At 41.7% G+C, this 20,403-nt stretch overlaps 1 protein-coding gene across 1 annotated transcript in view; it reads right to left on the reverse strand.

Moving 5' to 3' along the window:
* Window positions 1-20,403, reverse strand: part of LDB2 (LIM domain binding 2) — a 202,601-nt gene that overhangs the window by 117,824 nt on the left and 64,374 nt on the right. Inside the window, 1 exon segment of the mRNA XM_033160279.1 lies at window positions 2,875-2,977. Within this exon segment, the coding sequence (XP_033016170.1) occupies window positions 2,875-2,977 (103 nt within the window).

Here is a 20,403-nt window from a genome sequence, read left to right on the forward strand (position 1 = left end):
GTGTGTTTATGTATTTGTATTTTTAAATAATAAAGAGAGATATTAAAAAAGATAAGGGGTTCAAATATTTTATAAATCATTTCTAAAAAATATGTATGGTATCAGATTATTCTAACTTCTGTGAGGACAAGCAAGTCCTAGGTTACAAACTGAACTCTCCAATGCAAGATCAACATACATTTCTTCCTTTAGGAGGTGCTGTTGTCACCAGACAAGAAAAAGGTTTCAGTTTTGTTTTTGCATGTGTGTGGTATGCATTGGTTCTGTTCCTCTTCACTAGGCCTCAAAGCACTGGAAGAAAATATAGAGCAACAAAAAGGGCCTGAAAGTATACACTTAATTACAGCTCAGAAAATGATTCTGATTAAATTTCATGCCCATTCATGAAACTTAGTCCCACTTCCTTCTTCAGTTCTTTTTATGAGAATGTTTTTTTTAATACTGTGGAGAGGAAATATGAATAATTGTTACTTCTGGATTTTTAAAAATTGTTTTGTGGAGTTGTTTTTTTTGTTCCACATAAACTAGTAAACAGTTCAGGAGATTGTCGCTCCATTTGTTACAAATACAAATAAATATTATTTTAAAAGTAAATTCTGTTTGTAATAATTGTTTGGATACACTATATTTTTAATATGCTAGTTGTGATAATTTTATGCCCATTAAAATTGTCCATAGTTATATTTTATGTTTCTAAAGTAACAGAATGACTTTCAATCTGGAAAAGAAAAAAAGAAGTGCTAATGTAGCATTTTTTTTTCATTTTTTCCGAAAATTTCCGTTGTTGTTGTTTTTTAACCAAAAAAAAAAAACCGGGGAAAAACCGGGTTTTTTTTTTTCAAAGCTTCAAAATTTCCGCAAATTTTACATCCATCTCTAGTCAGAACTAGCAATGAGCCAATTCTTTGTGCATAGCTTGCGGCAAGCTTTAACAAGTCCAAACGTTTATTAGTCAGTCAAGCATTAGCCTAGCAGGATTTGACCCCCAGAGCCCAACAGGCCCAGAGTCCTTTTCCGTTGTCTTCTCCTCCTCACACAACTGCAACTGTGTTGTGTCCGCTGATCCTGCCCCACCATTGGGTGCTCATCCTATGGGTGCCTGCTGTGTGCCCACACAATTCAGAATCCTAGTTGCGCAGGCTTTTAATTTGCACGGGCTGGGAAGGGGGCTGGCAGGAGAGATGGCTTCAGGGTCAGAATCGCATGAGGGGAGAACAACAGGAGGTACCTATGCAAGTTCTAGGTCAGGCATCCCCAAACTCGGCCCTCCAGATGTTTTGGGACTACAACTCCCATCATCCCTAGCTAACAGGACCAGTGGTCAGGGATGATGGGAGTTGTAGTCCCAAAACATCTGGAGGGCCGGGTTTTGGGGTGCCTGCTCTAGGTTCTACAAACCAATACCAGCTCATGTTGGAGGCCTATTCTCCTAACTCAAAATCCCCACCCACTTCCAGAATTCCATACCCTCCAAGCGTCCCAGAATTATAAAAGTCACCCCAGCTTCTGATTCGATCCCGCTCCAGTGCCGCTGCCGAGCTTGGGGAGGAAGATGAGCCACCACTTTTCCTGAGCGGCAAGCAGCAGTGGCAGGCGTGAGGGAGCATTCCCTTGGTCTCTCCATGGCCACCACTGCCATTCTTCTCCCTTGGGCAGATGTTATTGGCTGCTGGAGAGCAGGTGAAGAGAAATCATAGAATAGAATAATAGAGTTGGAAGAGACCACAAGGGCCATCCAGTCCAAACCCCTGCCAAGCAGGAAAAGAGAGGCTGCCACCACCACAATCTGGCCTCGCATGATACGCCAACTCTGAGGTGCAAGCAGAGGGCAGTGGAAAGAGAGGAGGAGCGGAGCGGAGCAAAATGAGTCTTGATTGGGTTTTTTCCCCCCATAAAAAAATGCTTTGTGCATCCCCATCTAATCTTGCCCCTTTCTAAAATTTATCTATTGGTGAATGCTTTTCTTTTTTTGTTAATCTACCAAAGAATAAAACCAAACCAAACTGGGATTAATGAGTTTTCTCAGGATGGTGGTGTGTGTGTGTGCCATATCCCGTTGGTGTGCTGGTGGTGGACTCCCCCTTCTTCTGATAGGAAATGCTGTGCTGGGGGGGGGTGAAATGGGGGATTGAGGAGGGTCAGTTGCAGGAGAGTGAGAAATGTCCCTATTTTCATGGGAGGAATGTTGGAGGGTATGGTATTCTATGCTCAATCATTTATAGGTAACCGTTTAATCAAAAATCTCCCTAGCACAGTGCCCCACCCCCACCCCACCCCAAAAGAAGAGAGAGAGAGAAGAAAGGCTTATTTTAAAATTTTCTATCATACCCATTTCTCTTAAAGAGACTCAAAATGAAATCCAATAGATATTCAAATTAATAAATTGACAATATCCATCTAAGAAAATTCAGCAGCACGAAACTAACAAAGGACTGAGGCAGCAAAATCTTAAAATAACTAAAGATGTAAAAAAAAAAAAAAACCACACACACAAGCAGGTCTTTATGAGCATAGCAATTGGCTGTGGTCAGCAAGGCAATCCAGAAGATTTAGCACAAGCCCCCAGAGCATGAGTATGTATTTCAAAATGCCTATTTTTCTAAGCAAAAAGTTTCCCACCGATCCTCCAAGGAGCTGTTTCATGTTATTCTGAAACCTGTGACACTGGTTAAGAGCAAGTGACAGCTGAGCCAGCATTTGAACCCAGACCTCGTAAAGTTGAAGCCTAACGCTCTCCTCCACGGCAAGCTGTTATTTGCAACTCGGTACGCACTGAAAGAGTGTCATGACAGTGCCATGCTTCAGCTTTCCCCCCCTGAGACTGTATAAATACACAGAAGCAAAAGTGAATATTATAATACATTTGCCTCTTACTGTATCGCTTTGGTCCATCTTCTAAACAAAATGAAAGAGTTAAGGTTGCATCATCTTCAAAAAACTCCGTTGCAAAGGCATCCCACCAGAGGTTGTCGCTGTCCTAAGAGGGAAGAAATCATTCTTTTAACGGAAAGAAATCAGTTGCAATTTGCCTTCTTTTCTTTTTTTTTAAGTGCATTTCTTTTTAAAATATTCTCAGCGCAGAAAAATTATGAAAAACTGTTGTCAGTAATTCAGTACTATGGCTGGGAATTGAAAAGAATAATCTCATTTGCAAATGTATAGAAATAAGCACCTTCCATAAAACAGTGATTCTGCATTAAATCAAAACACAATTTAAGACACAAACTCAACCAATTTTTGGCATCCCTCAACTTCAAGGTTTGGCTTAATTTTTGGCTAAACCTGCTCACATAGTGTTTTGCCCAGGATTGTAAATCTGACAAGTGGTCGGCCTTGGCTGCCATTTCCACAAAAATTACCTCACACCATCAATGCTACCATATCACTTTTTCCACACGATCTGTTCCTGTGGTGCATAAGATAAGGTTGCTAAGTCATTTTTTTATTTAAAAAAAAACTTTTAAAAATAAATAGTATATATATTTTTATATAATGTTTATTTTATATTTATAAATAATCTGCCACCGGATAATGTAAAATCACACTAGAATAAGCACTGCGCTAACACTGTAATAACACTTTAAATGGTGCTATCAGCATTGTAAGTACTGTTATTTATTTTTATTTTTAAAATTTCTATAGTGCCCTTCATCCGAGGGTCACGGGGCGATTATAACACAAAAATACATAACATAGTAACAAACAAAAACAATAACCCCACAGTTATTATTTATCACTACCAGTTTATTATTATTATTATTTATTGCTACCACTACCAACCACATATTTCTGCAATTCTTGCATCCAAGACCTAACCACTCCACTGCCCCTTAAAAACAATGTAAATTATAATGATAATCTCAAGATTAGAATCCCAAATTCAGTGATTTTCCCTAATTGGCCCCCTTGAGAAAAGAATATTAATGACAAACACCCCCTTCAGAATTTTTTTTATTTCCAGACAATTATTTTCCTTTGTGGATTTCACTTCCATCTTAGAAGACAGCCACAGTGAAATAATTCCAGATCAGCTTAGGGCTGTGATACGTCCTGATCTTCCTGGACATTACCGGGATTTCAATTGACGTCCGAGGGGAAAGGCAGCGTTTTGTTTTTTAAAAAACCAAACCAAACAAAAAACTCAGCAATTTCGTGTTGTCCTGGTTTTTACTTTTCAAAATATGGCAACCCTAAATCAGCTCCAAAGCATACACTTTCGAAATCTGGACAGTGCACTTTCAATCCAAATTTTGAGATACCAACACACACACACACACACACACACACACACACAAAGACAGACAGACACTCACTCACTCACTCACTCAACACAAAGTATATGGGTGATATCCAGCACTTTTTTTCTTAAAAAAAAAATGTTTAGGGGTACTCTCATTTTCTTACCCATATTGAAATACTGCCCCTCTATGAAGCCAAACTTCGATTCACAAAATGTTTGGGGGTATGCGTACCCCTGCCCCTCCCCGAAAAAAGCACTAGTGTTATCCAACGTTGCCTGACAGAACAGCCCACCCCGCCAAATCTGCCTCAGACGTTGTTGTTGTTGTTGTTGTTGTTGTTGTTTGTTGTTGTTGTTGTTGTATTTATTTACACCCCTTTTTCTGTGATGGGACTCAAGGTGGCTTACACATAAAAGTGAAAATTAAAAAAATAATTTTATTTTTTGATATAATTTTTATTGGATTTTTCATCTTCAACAAGATTACATCTTCTAGTATAATCACAAAATAAATACCCTGATTTTTTGCCTGATCTTCATAAACTGGCAAAACCAAAGAGATGCTAGTTCCTTGCAGTTCAATTGCTCGGCGCTCCATTTGTAACAAAGTATTCAAAAGGTAATTTCAAATTGTAATTATTGACTGAAGAAAAGGTAGCGTGAAAATACCAAACATTATAATTTTGTGGGCAAACCAACTTATATACCATACATTTTGTGTTCCTAGAGTAACAATGTGGCTATCAGTCATATTTTTGTGTTTTTATATTGTTAAACCACCCTGTGATCCTGGGATGAAGGGCGGCATAGAAATTTGATAAATAAGTAAAATAAGTAAATGATAAAATAAAATGAAGGGTGCTTTTAAAAAAAAAGCAAGTATTGCATATCTTTCCATTAACCACAAATTTCCATTTGCAATATAAACTTGATCCTCTCCCCGCAACTCATGGCTTCAAAACCTCCAGAGAGTTTACATCTCTAGGTGTAAAAACAAAATAAAAAATTCCTTCCAGTAGCACCTTAGAGACCAACTAAGTTTGTTCTTGGTATGAGCTTTCGTGTGCACGCACACTTCTTCAGCTCATGCCAAGAACAAACTTAGTTGGTCTCTAAGGTGCTACTGGAAGGATTTTTCTAAAAAAAAAAAATTGTTTTGTTTTGACTATGGCAGACCAACTTGGCTACCTACCTGTAACTGGATCTCTAGGTGTGGGTCTTTCAGCTAGTCAGAGTCCTGCAGACAACTGGAAGATTCTCAAAGTCAGTCAGTCAGTTTGACTGGGCTTTGAGAACTGTTGGGAATTACAGGTTCCGATATCCCAAAAGACCAGAAAAGACTGTTTATGTATGTGACAACAGCTGCAAGGATGTTACTAGCCCAAAGATGGAAAGAACCAACAGTTCCGACCAAGGAAGATTGGCAAATCAAATTGCTGAACTATGCTGAAATGGCAAAACTGACTGGGAGACTCAGGAATCAAGAAGATAAAGGCTTTAAAAAAGAATGGGGGAAAATTCTAATTTACCTAGGAGACCATTGTAAACAAACAAATGAAAAAAACGTTAGCTGGACTGTAAAAATAACTGGTAAAGAAACGAAAAATATGGACAAATCGGAGAAATGGAAAATGTGGAGAATGTAATGAGATGTACTTTCAGAAGAATTATTTTAAGGGGACAGGGGGGAGTCATGAGATTCAGAGAATCTCATATATGGATACTGTTAAGTATTGAAGTTCTCACCCTAGGCCACTAGGGGGTGTATATAGTTCATTCGGCTGCAGTTCTCACTCAGGTCCGCACATGCAAATGAGGGATTGAAAGTGACGTTCAGGGATTGGGTAACTACAGAAAGTTGTTACTGTTGCTTGTAGCTGAGTTCTATATAAGCAGGCTGCTGAGCCCTTCATTCCACTTCTGTTCCAGCCTGAGAATAAAGAGAGCTGCTATGTCCACCCACTATTTAATAGATACGGTAAAATCTTTTTATTATTTTGGATTTGTTTTTGTCAAAACCAATAAAAGTATTTATTAAAAAATAAAATAAATGAAAAAGAGAACTGCTGGGGAGAGGTTATCAAACTGTGATTGTGGAAGAGTTGAAAGTATTTGGTATTTGGTTGTGGTTTCCACATCCACACACCCTCACAATTAAGATCAAGTTCATTAGGACAAAGATCAAATTTATCAAAAAGGCTAAAAAGGCCCTGACTTACAGCTCAGGATCTCTGTAACATAGGTTTGACTGATGCAAAGGGAAAATCAGTAAGAGGTCTGCTGAACGCCACAGCAGCCTTCAAGCGGTGGTGGGGTAGCAGACTTAGAGAACTTCTTTTTTTTTTTTTTTATAAGAATTTATTGACATTTTTACTTATAACAACATACAACCTTAACCACACCTACATTTATACACATACAAAACAAATACAATTACACATCTATTACAAAAATTGCCATGATTTTTCTTCTTAATTATACATCTCAAAAAAAAAATTTCTTTTTCCAACCTTGACAGTTGACTTCCCCTGCCTTTTCACCTTCGAGTTTATATCCATAATCTACTTTTTAACCTCTTCATTTAAAAAATTAAACTTAATTATATATATAAAGTAAAACATTCATCTTAATCTTCATCTTAATCTTAATCGTCTTAATCTATAAACTTAAACCACTTAAATTGACTTTATTTATACTACATCCTCATCAATCCTCACAAATCGTCCTCATCAAATCTATCTCTTCTATCCTTTGAACTGCTGCTAATAACATAAAAACTTGAAATATCTCTTTTCATGTTCAAACAAATAATAAAACAAACTATTGTTGACAGTGTTCACCCTCCAATTTCAAAATACCATAACAGATTGCTTTAGATTTTACTTAATACTTCACCCCACACCCCCTCTGTCCATTCTTCTTCTCCTGATGGCATCAGCACTGAACTTCCATGCAACTTCCCTCTCCCAACGTCCACAGATCCAGGCACAGTCCAAAGCTCTCCTTGCCACGAGCTCCGAGGTATCCAACTCTCCCTCTCTCAGCTTCTCCGGTTCTTTGTAGCATTCCTTTTCTTCTTGTAAATACCTTAATTCTCTGTCCCTGGCCCCCGAGCTCACACCTCGGGGACTGGATATAGCAAATCTTGACATCGCCTTGGGACTGCCACCCCCAACAAGCGAATTTCTTCTCCGAAGTAGCTCATTCATTTCTTCCCATCTTTCCATCCATCCTCTCAGCTCTTTGACAAGATTTTCTTCCAAAGTGTCAAAAGTTTTGTTAGCCTCCTCTGTGGGCAGTTGGTTCCATTTCAGACCCCCACACAAGACTTTAACTTTTCTGTAAATTAGTTCCACCTTCAAGGCAGTGAGCCTTTGTTCATCTGTTAGTCCAGAGTTCAATACCAGTTCAAGGACGAAACCCAGCATACTGGCAGAGGAGGAGGAAGTGGGTATCATATTTCTTCTCCTGTCTCTTTGTTCGTCGCCATTTTCCTAAGCTGGAGCGCAAACACCGCAACTTTAAATAGAGATATTTTCCGCTAGTTAGCTTCCCAAGAAAAAAGTTTGCCAGTCTCATGTATCGATTTTAGATACTTTATAACCAGTTCTGTGGCAGCAATCCCTCAAATTGGTTAATTTCTTAGGCTCGAAGGGAGGGAGGCAGGCTGCCTTTCTCCTTCCCCCCGGATCGTTCCAAAAACACGATTTCTGCCAAGATTATTTACTCACGACCACCGGGTTCCTTTAGCTCCATTCTTCACAGGTAGAACTTAGACGCTCACCGCGAGCTTTGCCGCCGCATTTGCATCCCGGTTGGGGCATATCCCCGTAAGCCCGGCTCCGTTGTCCCTTCACCCCCACTCCCCTTTTACAGGGGGGCAGGGGAAGGGTTCGGAGCCTCCGCGGGCGCAGCCGGGGAGCCCAGGGTGCGGGACGCTCTTCCCGCACCCCAACCGGAGCCGCGCGCTGCGGTAGCGCGGCTCCTAACCCCCGGGATGGACAAGGCGCTTCAGACCCGAAGCAGCCTTCGACCACCCGGCGATGGCGTCGCCGCCGGAAGTCGACTTAGAGAACTTCTGCCCCAGGGGAAACAAAATTCACGTGGCTTCTGGTCAAGTCATGTATTTCTTGCTTTCACTTTATGTATAAATATAAAAATTCTAGTGGCTGGAAAGTGTAGTAATTCAATTACGGAGTTCTACATGGAAAAAGTATAAACATCCATTTTCTATTGCAATTTAAAAGCCATCCCGGATTTTTAATCAGATGTTTTCTGCATGCTTTAAATCAAGAAGAAGAAAAAGAAGACGAGAAACTGGAGCCAGTTGACTGCAAAAAGTTCGGTAGTGAAAGCCTATTCCCAATTAGAATCATATGTTCTGATATTTGCCAGGATGCCAAATGGCATTCGGAGCCAAATGGTGTAGGAAACCAAATCGGGGTGGGCGGGGAGTATAATTATAAGGAGGAAAGATGGTTTTTAAAATTCCACTTTTCCAACAAAGAGGCAAGGCTGCCCCCCAGGCATTCTCAACTCAGGCACTGACAGGTTACCTGGGATTTTGGCAAAGTAATTATTTTCCATTTCAGCAATAATGAGATATTACCATGGCAACACTCCTTTCACATAGCACACTCCTGCTCTCAAACGTTGAAATAATGGACCAAAAAATTAATACTTTGAAAAGTACTTTTAAAAATGCATTTAAAGCAGAGGACAAAAGGAAGGAGAGAGCAGAAGAAACTAGACAGAAGGGTCAGGAGAGGAGAAGTGACCAGTGACCTTTGACATCTACCACACGCCAGTTTTTCCTCCATAAAAATTGCGCTCCATTTAGTCTATGTTTATTTTTTCCCCTTTTATTTTCCATCGTGAATTTTCTTCAAATAAAAATTATTTAGAGGATTTTTAGAGAAACGCTGGATTTCATTGTTGCCGTATTTCGAAACGTCTGAATGCTGGACGATGCAGGATTACTCTGCACTGCTGATACAAAGTCCGACTGTTAAAACTGTTAAATTACACCCACACTTTTTTTCTTTTGCAGTTTCGGCTTAATGTATAACATTAAGAAGTTGCCTCTTTAAGAGCGCTTTATCGCAATCATGCTCTCATTGCGAGTCATGGGCAACAACTTTAAATGTACTTCAAAAGGCACAGTCAGTCAGCTCTTTAGGGTCTGGGTGACCATTACAATACAGACAGATATGTTTCCAGTGTTCATCTATATGCAGAAGGCTGTTCCCCCTTGTTGAATGAGGCCAAGGCAAAAGGTCTTTAAGACCATGAATGTCATGTCTGGTGATTTCCAGAGTAGACTACTACTGATGCACTATGTGAGGGGCAACCCTTGTTGGCGGTACCTTGGAAGCCGAATGCCTTGGCTCCCGGACAAATCGGTGTGGAGAACTAGCCCAATGCCAGGTAGGGGTTAAATTTTGTGACAGTTAGAACCCTTAGGGGCGGGCTCAGCCTGGGTATAAAACACCCCTCCCTGTGGTCAGTAAATTAGTTAGAAGTGTGGAGAGTTAGAAGGAGAGTTGAGTTAGTTGAGGAGCGTGAGTCAGGAGTGAGAGCTGGGAGTTTAAGAGTCTGAGGTGTAGCATTGGTGGAAGTTAGCAAAGAGGATAAACAGATTGTGAAACATGTTGTTATTGGTATTTAGTTAACTGTTAGAGGTAATAGGCCGGTATCATTTAGAGGTAATAGGCCGGTATAGGACCACCGTTATAAGCTTATTGAACATCCTTTTATTTATAAGCAACCACAAGCTTTTGTACTCAATAAAGAACTTCTTTGTTCACATTATCCTCGTCTGTGGTAAATGAAGCAAGCAGGGTCCAGTTAGCAGTCTGGTGGGTAGCAGCTGGGGACCGTTTGTCGTTGGTGCAGCACTCATAGTCCGTGAAATGTCTGGGGGTGGCTGTACAGGGTGGAAGGGCCCAAGACAATCGGCTCCCAAACAATCGACTCCCGGAAGTGAGTGTTCCGGCTCTCTAACGATTTTCGGAAGCCTAACGTCCGGCACGGCTGCAGCCAATCGGAACCCGTGCTTTGGTTTCCGAATGGTTCCGGGAGTCGAACGGACTCCCGGAACACATTCTGTTCGAGAACCAAGGTACCACTGTATCTGTATGATTTGCCCTACAAATAAATAATAATAATCCTGGGGAGAGAATGGCAATTTTCATCACGAAAATGACATGGGAAAACAATGTTAAGTGGCTCCTGTCCTAGCACTGCGGATGGAAGTGCTCTCCTATTCTGTTTTAAAAGCAGGAGATATGATCATGGGTGTCCTTCATGGGTTGGGCGTCCATCTGTGATGGATGCTTTAGCTGAGATTCTTGCATTGAAAAGAGTTGGACTAGATGATCCTTGGAGGTCCCTTCTAACTCTACAATCCCACGATTCTGTGCTTCTGTTGCACTTAGCTTGGCTCTTGCATTGTCGAAAACGGCCAGACTATTTCAAGAATTATCATTATGTTTTGTTAAGAATAAAAACAAATCATGGATTTTAATAAGCACTGGGTTTGGGGGAGGTATGCATACGAAAACTTTATTTCAGAGCCCGATATATAAGAGGAGCTAATTTTGTGGTAAAATATGCATGCCAAAGGTCTCAGTAACATTACTTTTAAAAAGGGTAACTGACTGACTTGTGTCAAGAGCTACGGTTCATAGAGGTAGAGTGTGTGTGTGTGTGTGTGTGTGTGTGTATCCATATATATGTGTGTGTCTGTGTGTGTGTGTGTGTGTGTGTGTATACATATATATATGTGTGTGTGTGTGTGTGTGTGTGTGTGTGTATGTATATATATATATATATATATATATATATATATATATATATATATAAGCAACTACAACAAATGCTCTTAATGTTTTTTGCTTTAGTTTGGTTTTGGTTTTGCAATTCAATCTTGGGTACATTCAACAGCAAGCCTTTGAAACTTATCCCTTATCACACGTGAACTGAAATCTTTGGGGCCTATCCCAAAATCTGAAGCAGCAGTCTGGATTATATCCCTGCCGATCATTGTTCCACATATCTCTTGATATGGTTTGGCTTGAGCGCCAGTGCTTTTTTCATATCGTTTTGGAGAATGGCTAGATGCCATCTCTGGAACAATGTATGTTTAAACAGGCAGCTTGGCATGAGGAGCAATGTGTTTTCTATTTAACGATACTCACCCAGTTTCTTGCCAGAAAATCTACTTGATACTCAGAGCACAACACCAGTTTTGTAAGTGCCTTATTAATTAACTTACATTTTTGTTTAGGTTCCAACTTGGAATCCATCTGAGCTTTCTGCAAGAAAGATGGTTCCAGGTTTCATTTTTTTTTTAAACAAAATCCTGAATCGGCGCTATATGAGATCTCTCAAAGCACTCTTGAGATATCGCCTGCAATTCTCTGTGCGTGTAATTCTGTGTGCATGCTCACTAGTAAACTAAAACAACAGCTTGGGATCACCCGGTGAAATAGATTGACAATAGGTACAGGCAGAAAAAAAACAGAGTACTTCTTCAACAATGAATACTTAAATTAATTATCGCAAGATACAGTAGTGCCTAATCTATATGATTTTTAAAAAGAGGAACTGTTTCCTTTTGAGGGATTAGGTTTATGAATGGCTATTCACTGTGGTAACAAAACTGAACTTCCATGTTCAGAATAACTGTACATGTGAATACCTGGTATGAAAACAGAGAATGCCTGTCTCTTCATGCCCTATCTGTGTGCTTGCCCCAAAAAGGCAGATCTAGCAAGGCAATCCCAAGGGGGATTTATGTTTCAGGAAATGTCAGTATGATTATACCGACTTTCAGACAAATCAAACCATTAAAGACTTAACCTCCAGTATTGTGTGAACTTTTTTTTATTTTAAAAAAGAATACCACTGAGAGAAACAAGCAAGTGCTTGAAACAAGCTACCCTTTCAGGGAGTAAATAATCTTATTACAGGCAATCTGTCTTGTTGCATCACCATATTCTGGCAAAGGAAACTACCGCAGCAGTACTCTATAATGCAATGGGAAAAAAAATGGATCATATTTCCGGAACAGACACTCTGCACATTTAGAGACAGTGATACTTTTCTGCGACTGATAAACTGGCATGGTGAACATGCCATCACAAAGTATCAACAATGCACAAAATAGCCTTTTCTTGGTTTATTCCCACTTATGTTTGCTAAGTCTATTTCAAACAGGAAATCTTCCAAATGGCAAAATCTAAAATGCAACTGCAGGGAGGATGTAGCCCAGGGGTCAGCAAACTTTTTCAGCAGGGAGCCGGTCCACTGTCCCTCAGACCTTGTGGGGTTGCAGACTGTATTTTGGGGGGGGGGGATGAACGAATTCCTATGCCCCCCAAATAACCCAGAGATGCATTTTAAATAAAAGGACACTCATGCAAAAACACGCTGATTCCTGGACCGTCCGCAGGCTGGATTTAGAAGGCAAATGGGCCGGAACTGCCCCCCCCCCCCGGTCTTTAGTTTGCCTACCCATGATGTAGCTAGATCCACTAAGGTGAAACTGTCTATTGTAAGAACAAAATGGTTATTAAATCAACCTACCTACCCCAAATGGCACCTGTTAAGCTTGCAACAGCTGAGAATTAGGTTTTATCTGTTTTGATTTGTGAGAAACTGAGTCAGAACATGATATGAGTAGGACTACGCAGGAGGAGGGACAGCTCCACAGAAGCCCACTGTTCTTGGCAGCAATGCAGCCTCTCTTATACCACAGAGTTCTGCCTTTATTTATTACGAAGCCATAGATCTAGATAGACATATGATGGGAAACACCCAAGAAAGGTTGGTTTCCAATACACTTTGACTTCTTACAATTCAGGGCAGCAGACAGACAAGAGGAGAATGAATTATCTGCTACTCGGAACCAACAATAACCTGAGTTGCTAAAAGAAATCATATGTCGCAGACCAAGCTGTTTTTGATTTGGTGTGCCTTTTCCCCAGTGGACTGAAGGTGATGTTTTTGTTTTTAAATCACATATGTGTAGAATAGAATAGAACAGGACTAGAAAGGAACTGGGGAAAACTGTAATCAAAAATGACATCTCCGAGATTACAAGACAGCATATAGTGAAGTCACCAGGTTTATAAAGATATTAGCTTATCTTCTACAACATTTACAATGAAATCCCATAGATGCCTACCCAGAAGTAAGTCTCATTGGGGTTTACTCCCAGGTAAGTGGGCACAACACTGCAGTCTTATTCTGGTGCTTTGGAACAGAGCAAGCTTTTGCCTGAAATGCTATGGAGGCTACCCAACTTGGCTCAAGGTCTAAATACAAATTCATGCTTATCCCAGTCACTTTGGGAGAACAAAAATGGCTGTATTTTTCTCCCATCTGACAGAAATGCATGAAATTTGCAGGCATATTAACCCCTCCTAAGTGAATAAGGCAAAGGTAAGGGACCCCAAACTGCGGGAGGCAGTGAAATATAGGCGTGCCTGGCGTGCTCTGGTCCATGGGGTCACAAAGAGTCGGACACGACTGAACGACTGAACGACAACAACAAGGGACCCCTGACCGTTAGGTCCAGTCGCGGATGACTCTGGGGTTGTGGCTCTCATCTCACTCTATAGGCCAAGGGAGCCAGTGTTTGTCTGCAGACAGCTTCCGAGTCATGTGGCCGGCATGACTAAGCCACTTCTGGCGAACCAGAGCAGCGCATGGAAACATTGTTTACCTTCCCACCAGAGCGGTACCTATTCATCTACTTGCACTTTCGAACTGCTTTCAAACTGCTAGGTTGGCAGGAGCTGGGACTGAACAAGGGGAGCTTACCCCATCACGGGGATTTGAACCACTGACATTCTGATCAGCAAGCCCTAGGCTCTGTGGTTTAACCCAGTGTTCACCAACCTTGGGCCTCCAGCTGTTTTTGGACTACAGCTCCCATCATCCCTAGCTAGCAAGGCCAGTGGTCAGGGATGATGGGAGTTGTAGGCCAAAAACAGCTGGAGGCCCAAGATTGGGGAACACTGGGTTAACCCACAGGACCACCCGCGTCCCTCTAAGACTAAGTGAATAGTGTATGCCAAATTACAGACAAACGGTCCAGGGCTTTTGTGCCAGGTTGGTGGGAGTGCATGATTTTATTTATTATTTACTTATTTATACCCTGCCAATTTCCCTGACAAGGACTCAATGCAACTTACAGATAAAATAAGTTACAGGTAGGTAGCTGTGTTGGTCTGCCATAGTCAAAACAAAATAAAAAATAAAAAAATTCCTTCCAGTAGCACCTTAGAGACCAATTAAGTTTGTTCTTGGTATGAGCTTCTGTGTGCACGCACACTTCTTCAGATACACTGAAACAGAAGCCACCAGACCCTTATATATAGTGGGGGAGTGGGGAGGGGTATTACTCAGAAGGGTGGTGGGAATGGGTGATTGGCTGATAGGTGTGGAAAACCTGTTGACGACTGTTAATGACTGCAATTGGTCTTAAAGGAAAAAGCAAGAGGTGAGATGGCTAAAGATAGCTTTGTCATGTATAATGAGATAAGAATCCAATGTCTTTGTTCAGACCAGGTCTCTCCATGGTTTTAAGTTTGGTAATTAGTTGCAATTTAGCAACTTCTCTTTCCAGTCTATTTCTGAAATTCCTTTGTAGTAAGACAGCTACTTTGAGATCTTGTATAGAATGTCCCTCCATGATCACTGCAGATGGTGATAGCAGTCACGAAATTAAAAGACGCCTGCTTCTTGGGAGGAAAGCAATGACAAACCTAGACAGCATCTTAAAAAGCAGAGACATCACCTTGCCGACAAAGGTCTGTATAGTTAAAGCTATGGTTTTCCCAGTAGTAATGTATGGAAGTGAGAGCTGGACCATAAAGAAGACTGATCCCCGAAGAATTGATGCTTTTGAATTATGGTGCTGGAGGAGACTCTTGAGAGTCCCATGGACTGCAAGAAGATCAAACCTATCCATTCTGAAGGAAATCAGCCCTGAGTGCTCACTGGAAGGACAGATCCTGAAGTTGAGGCTCCAGTACTTTGGCCACCTCATGAGAAGAGAAGACTCCCTGGAAAAGACCCTGATGTTGGGAAAGATGGAGGGCACAAGGAGAAGGGGACGACAGAGGATGAGATGGTTGGACAGTGTTCTCGAAGCGACCAGCATGAGTTTGGCTAAACTGTGGGAGGCAGTGGAGGATAGGGGTGCCTGGCGTGCTCTGGTCCATGGGGTCACGAAGAGTCGGACACGACTGAACGACTGAACAACAATAACAACAAATAGAATGTCCTGGGAGACTGAAGTGTTCTCCTACTGGTTTCCTCTGTCTTGTGATTCCTGCTATCAGATTTATGTCCATTTATCCTTTGGCGTAGGGTATGGCCTGTTTGTCCAATATAGAGAGCTGAAGGGCACTGTTGGCATTTGATGGCATACACAATGTTAGAAGATGAGCAATTAAATAGTCCTGAGATGGTATGTTTGATGTTGTTGGGGCCAGTAATGGTGTTGTCTGGGTGTATGTGGCAGCAAAGTTGGCATCTGGGTTTATTGCAGGCTCTGGTACCAGTGTCCATGTTGAGTCCTATTGTTGTATTATTGTGGGTGAGGAGTTGTTTAAGATTGGGTGACTGTCTGTAGGCGATGAAAGGTCTTCCTCCCAGAGCTTGAGAAAGAGAACTGTCATTGTCTAGGAGAGGTTGTAGATCTCTGATGATGCGTTGTACTGTTTTAACTTGGGAGCTGTATGTGATTACTAGTGGTGTTCTGTTATTTTCTTTTTTTGGGTCAAACAGCTAAAAACATAGAGGTGGGAATCATTAAAAATGGATTTGCTCTCCCTCCATCTAGTTTTGCAGGCAGCAATTTTATTATGAAAATGGCACATGTCACAGAGGTGCAACCAGGAAAATAAAACCTGTAAAATATCTGAAGGATGTAGGACTAGGGGCTTGGGGGTTATGATGAATGGGGGGGGGGGGGGAAAGCAGCTTCGGGCTTTTTTTCTTCTCAACTGGCACTAAAAGCCAAATTATATGCAATGTTCATTTGACAGAAGAGAATGTGGGAGCCCATGGCATCAAGGCAGAAGCACAATGTTTGGCATTTATTCCTTTCCAGCAGAAGTAGAAAAGAGAACTGAACAGACACGGTGGAGATGACAAGGTGACTTCAACAAGAACTTTCCTTAATCATTCCCTCTGATTAAACCTAGAGCTGTCAGTTGCAAAAGTTGTCTACATCAGTGGAAGCAGTGGGGATGCCCATGGAATATGGCACAGAGCTTTTCCCTAGACAGCCTGCAGTTCTGTATGTGCCATAGTGGATGCTACTTTATCTTGATTTGGTGTCTATTCACACGAGTTGCTATTTGAGGAAGTCATTGCTAAAGATCACAGCAAAAAAAAAAAAAAGGTTTTGAAGAAAATGCTATGAATTGCAGCCACTCTGCAAAAAAAGGGGGGGGGGCTTGAGAGCAGTACATGTGAAAAGGATCTAGGAGTCTTGGTAGACCACAAACTTGACATGAGTCAACAGTGTGATGCAGCAGCTAAAAAAGCCAATGAAATTCTGGGCTGCATCAATAGGAGTATAGCGTCTAGATCAAGGGAGTTAATAGTACCACTATATTCTGCTCTGGTCAGACCTCACCTGGAATACTGTGTCCAGTTCTGGGTACCACAGTTCAAGAAGGATACTGACAAGCTGGAACGTGTCCAGAAGAGGGCAACCAAAATGGTCAAAGGCCTGGAAACAATGCCTTATGAGGAACGGCTTAGGGAGCTGGGTATGTTTAGCCTGGAGAAGAGAAGGTTAAGGGGTGATAGGATAGCCATGTTCAAATATATAAAAGGATGTCATATAGAAGAGGGTGAAAGGTTGTTTTCTGCTGCTCCAGAGAAGCGGACACGGGGCAATGGATTCAAACTACAAGAAAGAAGATTCCACCTAAACATTAGGAAGAACTTCCTGACAGTAAGAGCTGTTCGGCAATGGAATTTGCTACCAAGGAGTGTGGTGGAGTCTCCTTCTTTGGAGGTCTTTAAGCAGAGGCTTGACAGCCATCTGTCAGGAATGCTTTGATGGTGTTTCCTGCTTGGCAGGGGGTTGGACTGGATGGCCCTAGTGGTCTCTTCCAACTCTATGATTCTATGATTCTAAGTTCTGTTTACAATTCTCCCTCTCGTGTGTGTTTGTGTGTGTGTGTGTGTGTGTGTGTGTGTGTGTGTAGCAAAAAAATAAATAAATCGAACACTGCAAACATTTAGCGCTGTCCTGTTGTCGGGGAAAACTGTTGCATGGTTAGATTATTTGCTTGGAAATATCTCAAAGCACTCAAATGTTAATTCGTATACAGTATTTGTCACACACACAAAATTTCACCATTACACTTTCATAAGTAAATTACTTCCAAAGAACCTCCCAGCACAAGCCACATCTTTCAAGTGTAGCCCATTAAAAAAAAAACTCCTAGCAACAACTTCTCCCTATCCATAATGTGACCCCCCCCCCCCACTGCACGGATCAAATAGGGGAAGAACAACCCAGTATTTGCGGTGAAGTAGTAATTTAGAGTTCAATTTGCACAGGTGTGATTCTGCTTTGTGTATCTATAAGCCAGTGTTATCCACTGAGTTTAGCATGCTGTTCTGAACACTTGCATGCTGAGAAGCATTAACAAACAGTTGTGAACATAAAAAACCTGCCACTTGAACTGACAAATTAACACAATGATAAGAGTTGGCATTTCACAACTTCCCGTGACACACAGCGGGACATCTAAGCTGGGTCTTATCTGATTTTCCATCTTGCCTCAATTTCTGCAGGAAAACTCACAGCCCCGTTTACAGCCTACATACTCCATGAAGTCAGCTCACACTAGACAACCAAATCTTAGGATTCAACATGATTCAAGGAATAAATATTAAATTGCTGTGATGTGAGGCTTAATAACAGATGTGGACCACACATCATTTCCCTAAATTGCTGTAGCCTCCAAATTCGCTTTCCTATTATTGGGTGGCAACTAAAGGCAGCTTCATACACTATAACTAAAGAAGGGTATAGTTTTGGGCGTTGTCAGCGGCTCCTGGTTGGTTGCCCAGGAAAGTATAAAGACAAGGAAAAGTTTCTTACCGTCCTTTTTTATTTCAGTATTTACAGAGAGATGCTATAGAACAGACCTCTTGGATAATGGCGTTGTCCCGAGTGAATCTCCACCCCTCTTCTCTCCTACTTCCTCATTCATCCTTCACACCATCTCCTCTATGGGTGTGGCTACGTGCCCTCTGTCTTTGAGCTCTTCGCTCTCCTACTTTTAAGGCTCGCCAGGTTCTGGGAAATGGAGGGTCTGGGATGCTTTCTAATGGCAATGTGTCAGCCAGGTGTTGCTCTGGCTCTCCCATGATCTTCCAACTTTTCCCCTCATCTGCCTCTGAGCTGCGACCTCCTGCAAACCCCTGTTGTTAATCTATACTGCTTTCCTCTTTGTCCTCCCTGGAAGGGTCAGGATGGGGAGGCGGTCTCCACCAGTCCTCCTCTGCCCAGTCCCTGACAGGTGCAGAATTCAGAGTATAGTTATTTCCTTGCAATGAGCCAAAGCTCAGTGGTAGAGCATCCCAGGTGTTAGGTAGGACCAGGAGAGGTAGGACTTGGTACAGTGGTACCCTGGGTTACTTACGCGATATGTTCTGGGTCGCGGTACGTAACACGGGTGTGCGTATCACGAACGCACGAACAAAAACCCAGAAGCGCGATTTGAGCACTTCTGCGCATGCGCGAAGTGCGCAGAATGCTTCTGTGCATCCGGGGGTCGTGCACGCTCTGGAAACACTTCCAGGTTGTGGGCGTTCGCAACTCGAATGTCCGCAACACGGGGTATGCATAACCCGGGTACCACTGTATAAGGCAGTTTCCTACGTCAATTCCCACCTTACATTGTGTTAAAAATAAATAAATTCTTAGTTTCTAGTCCTTAAAGCTGTGAAAATATGCTCAAGAAGGAGTTAACCAGCATGGCTATGCCGGCTGAAATATCAAAAGCCAGAAAGGTGGCTAAGTAAAATTATGACTAGCTACTGCGGAGCTTTTGTTCCTGAATAGCTTTACACTCTGCTTGATAAGGAAAACCAGAATGAATTATGCAAAGTAAGGCAAATGATTCAACATGCTCGATTTACATAGACCGTGTGGGCTGCAGGATTTTGTCTACTGGTACAGTCATATGTGCAGAGTACAGCCTGTGGGATTCTGCGGTTTCTCTCAGGTGTTACCTGGTGACAGCACCTTGAACTAGCAAGGTTAGAACAAAAGACGGCACAAGGGTTGTTGAAAATCTTGAAGAGGAAAGTGCCAAAATGCTTTCTAAAACCCATGAAGTTCCAGCTTGGCCATGTGTATAACAAAAATCGCTCACCATGAAAAGAAAAACAGGTTAATTAACAAAAAATATACCGGCAGTCGATCCTAGGGAATAATCACACATAGTCTGAAGCCAGGAAAGATGGGGGGCAACAGTCTCCCTGGCCCTCACTAAGTGGGGCATCAGCTCATTATATTCTCAGTTTCACAACATGCATAACCGTAAAGTCAAAGGCATCAGAGAGCCCTCTGTTCACAGAAGCCAATTGTTAAATACTATAACCCATTGCAAACTCCTGAAATTTCTATGAGAGTCCCTGGAGGGCAGACCCATTTAAGAAAACAAATATCAATATGGAGTGTGACACAAATCTGTTTGCTCTCACATTCCATCGGGTAGAGTTTGGCTGCCACTGAAGCAATTAGAGAAAACTATGATTTAATGAATAACTTAAAATTCTAGCTAAACACAGCTGTCTTGTAATAAGTGTCCACTTTAGCAGTTGTCACCATCACTGAAATCCTTCAGCTCTTTCCACTCACACAGCGGCAGCGCAAGCAACTACTTACTAAAAAGCTGAGTTACTCGCTGCTCCAGTGTGAGAAACCATGAAAAATGTCTAGGGCATTTTAACAAATTATACTAGAAGAAGAAGAAGAAGAAGAAGAAGAAGAAGAAGAAGAAGAAGAAGAAGAAGAAGAAGAAGAAGAAGAGTTTGGATTTGATATCCCACTTCATCACTACCCGAAGGAGTCTCAAAGCGGCTAACATTCTCCTTTCCCTTCCTCCCCCACA

The sequence above is a fragment of the Lacerta agilis genome, chromosome 9, assembly GCF_009819535.1.
Source record: "Lacerta agilis isolate rLacAgi1 chromosome 9, rLacAgi1.pri, whole genome shotgun sequence".
Lineage (NCBI taxonomy): Eukaryota > Metazoa > Chordata > Lepidosauria > Squamata > Lacertidae > Lacerta > Lacerta agilis.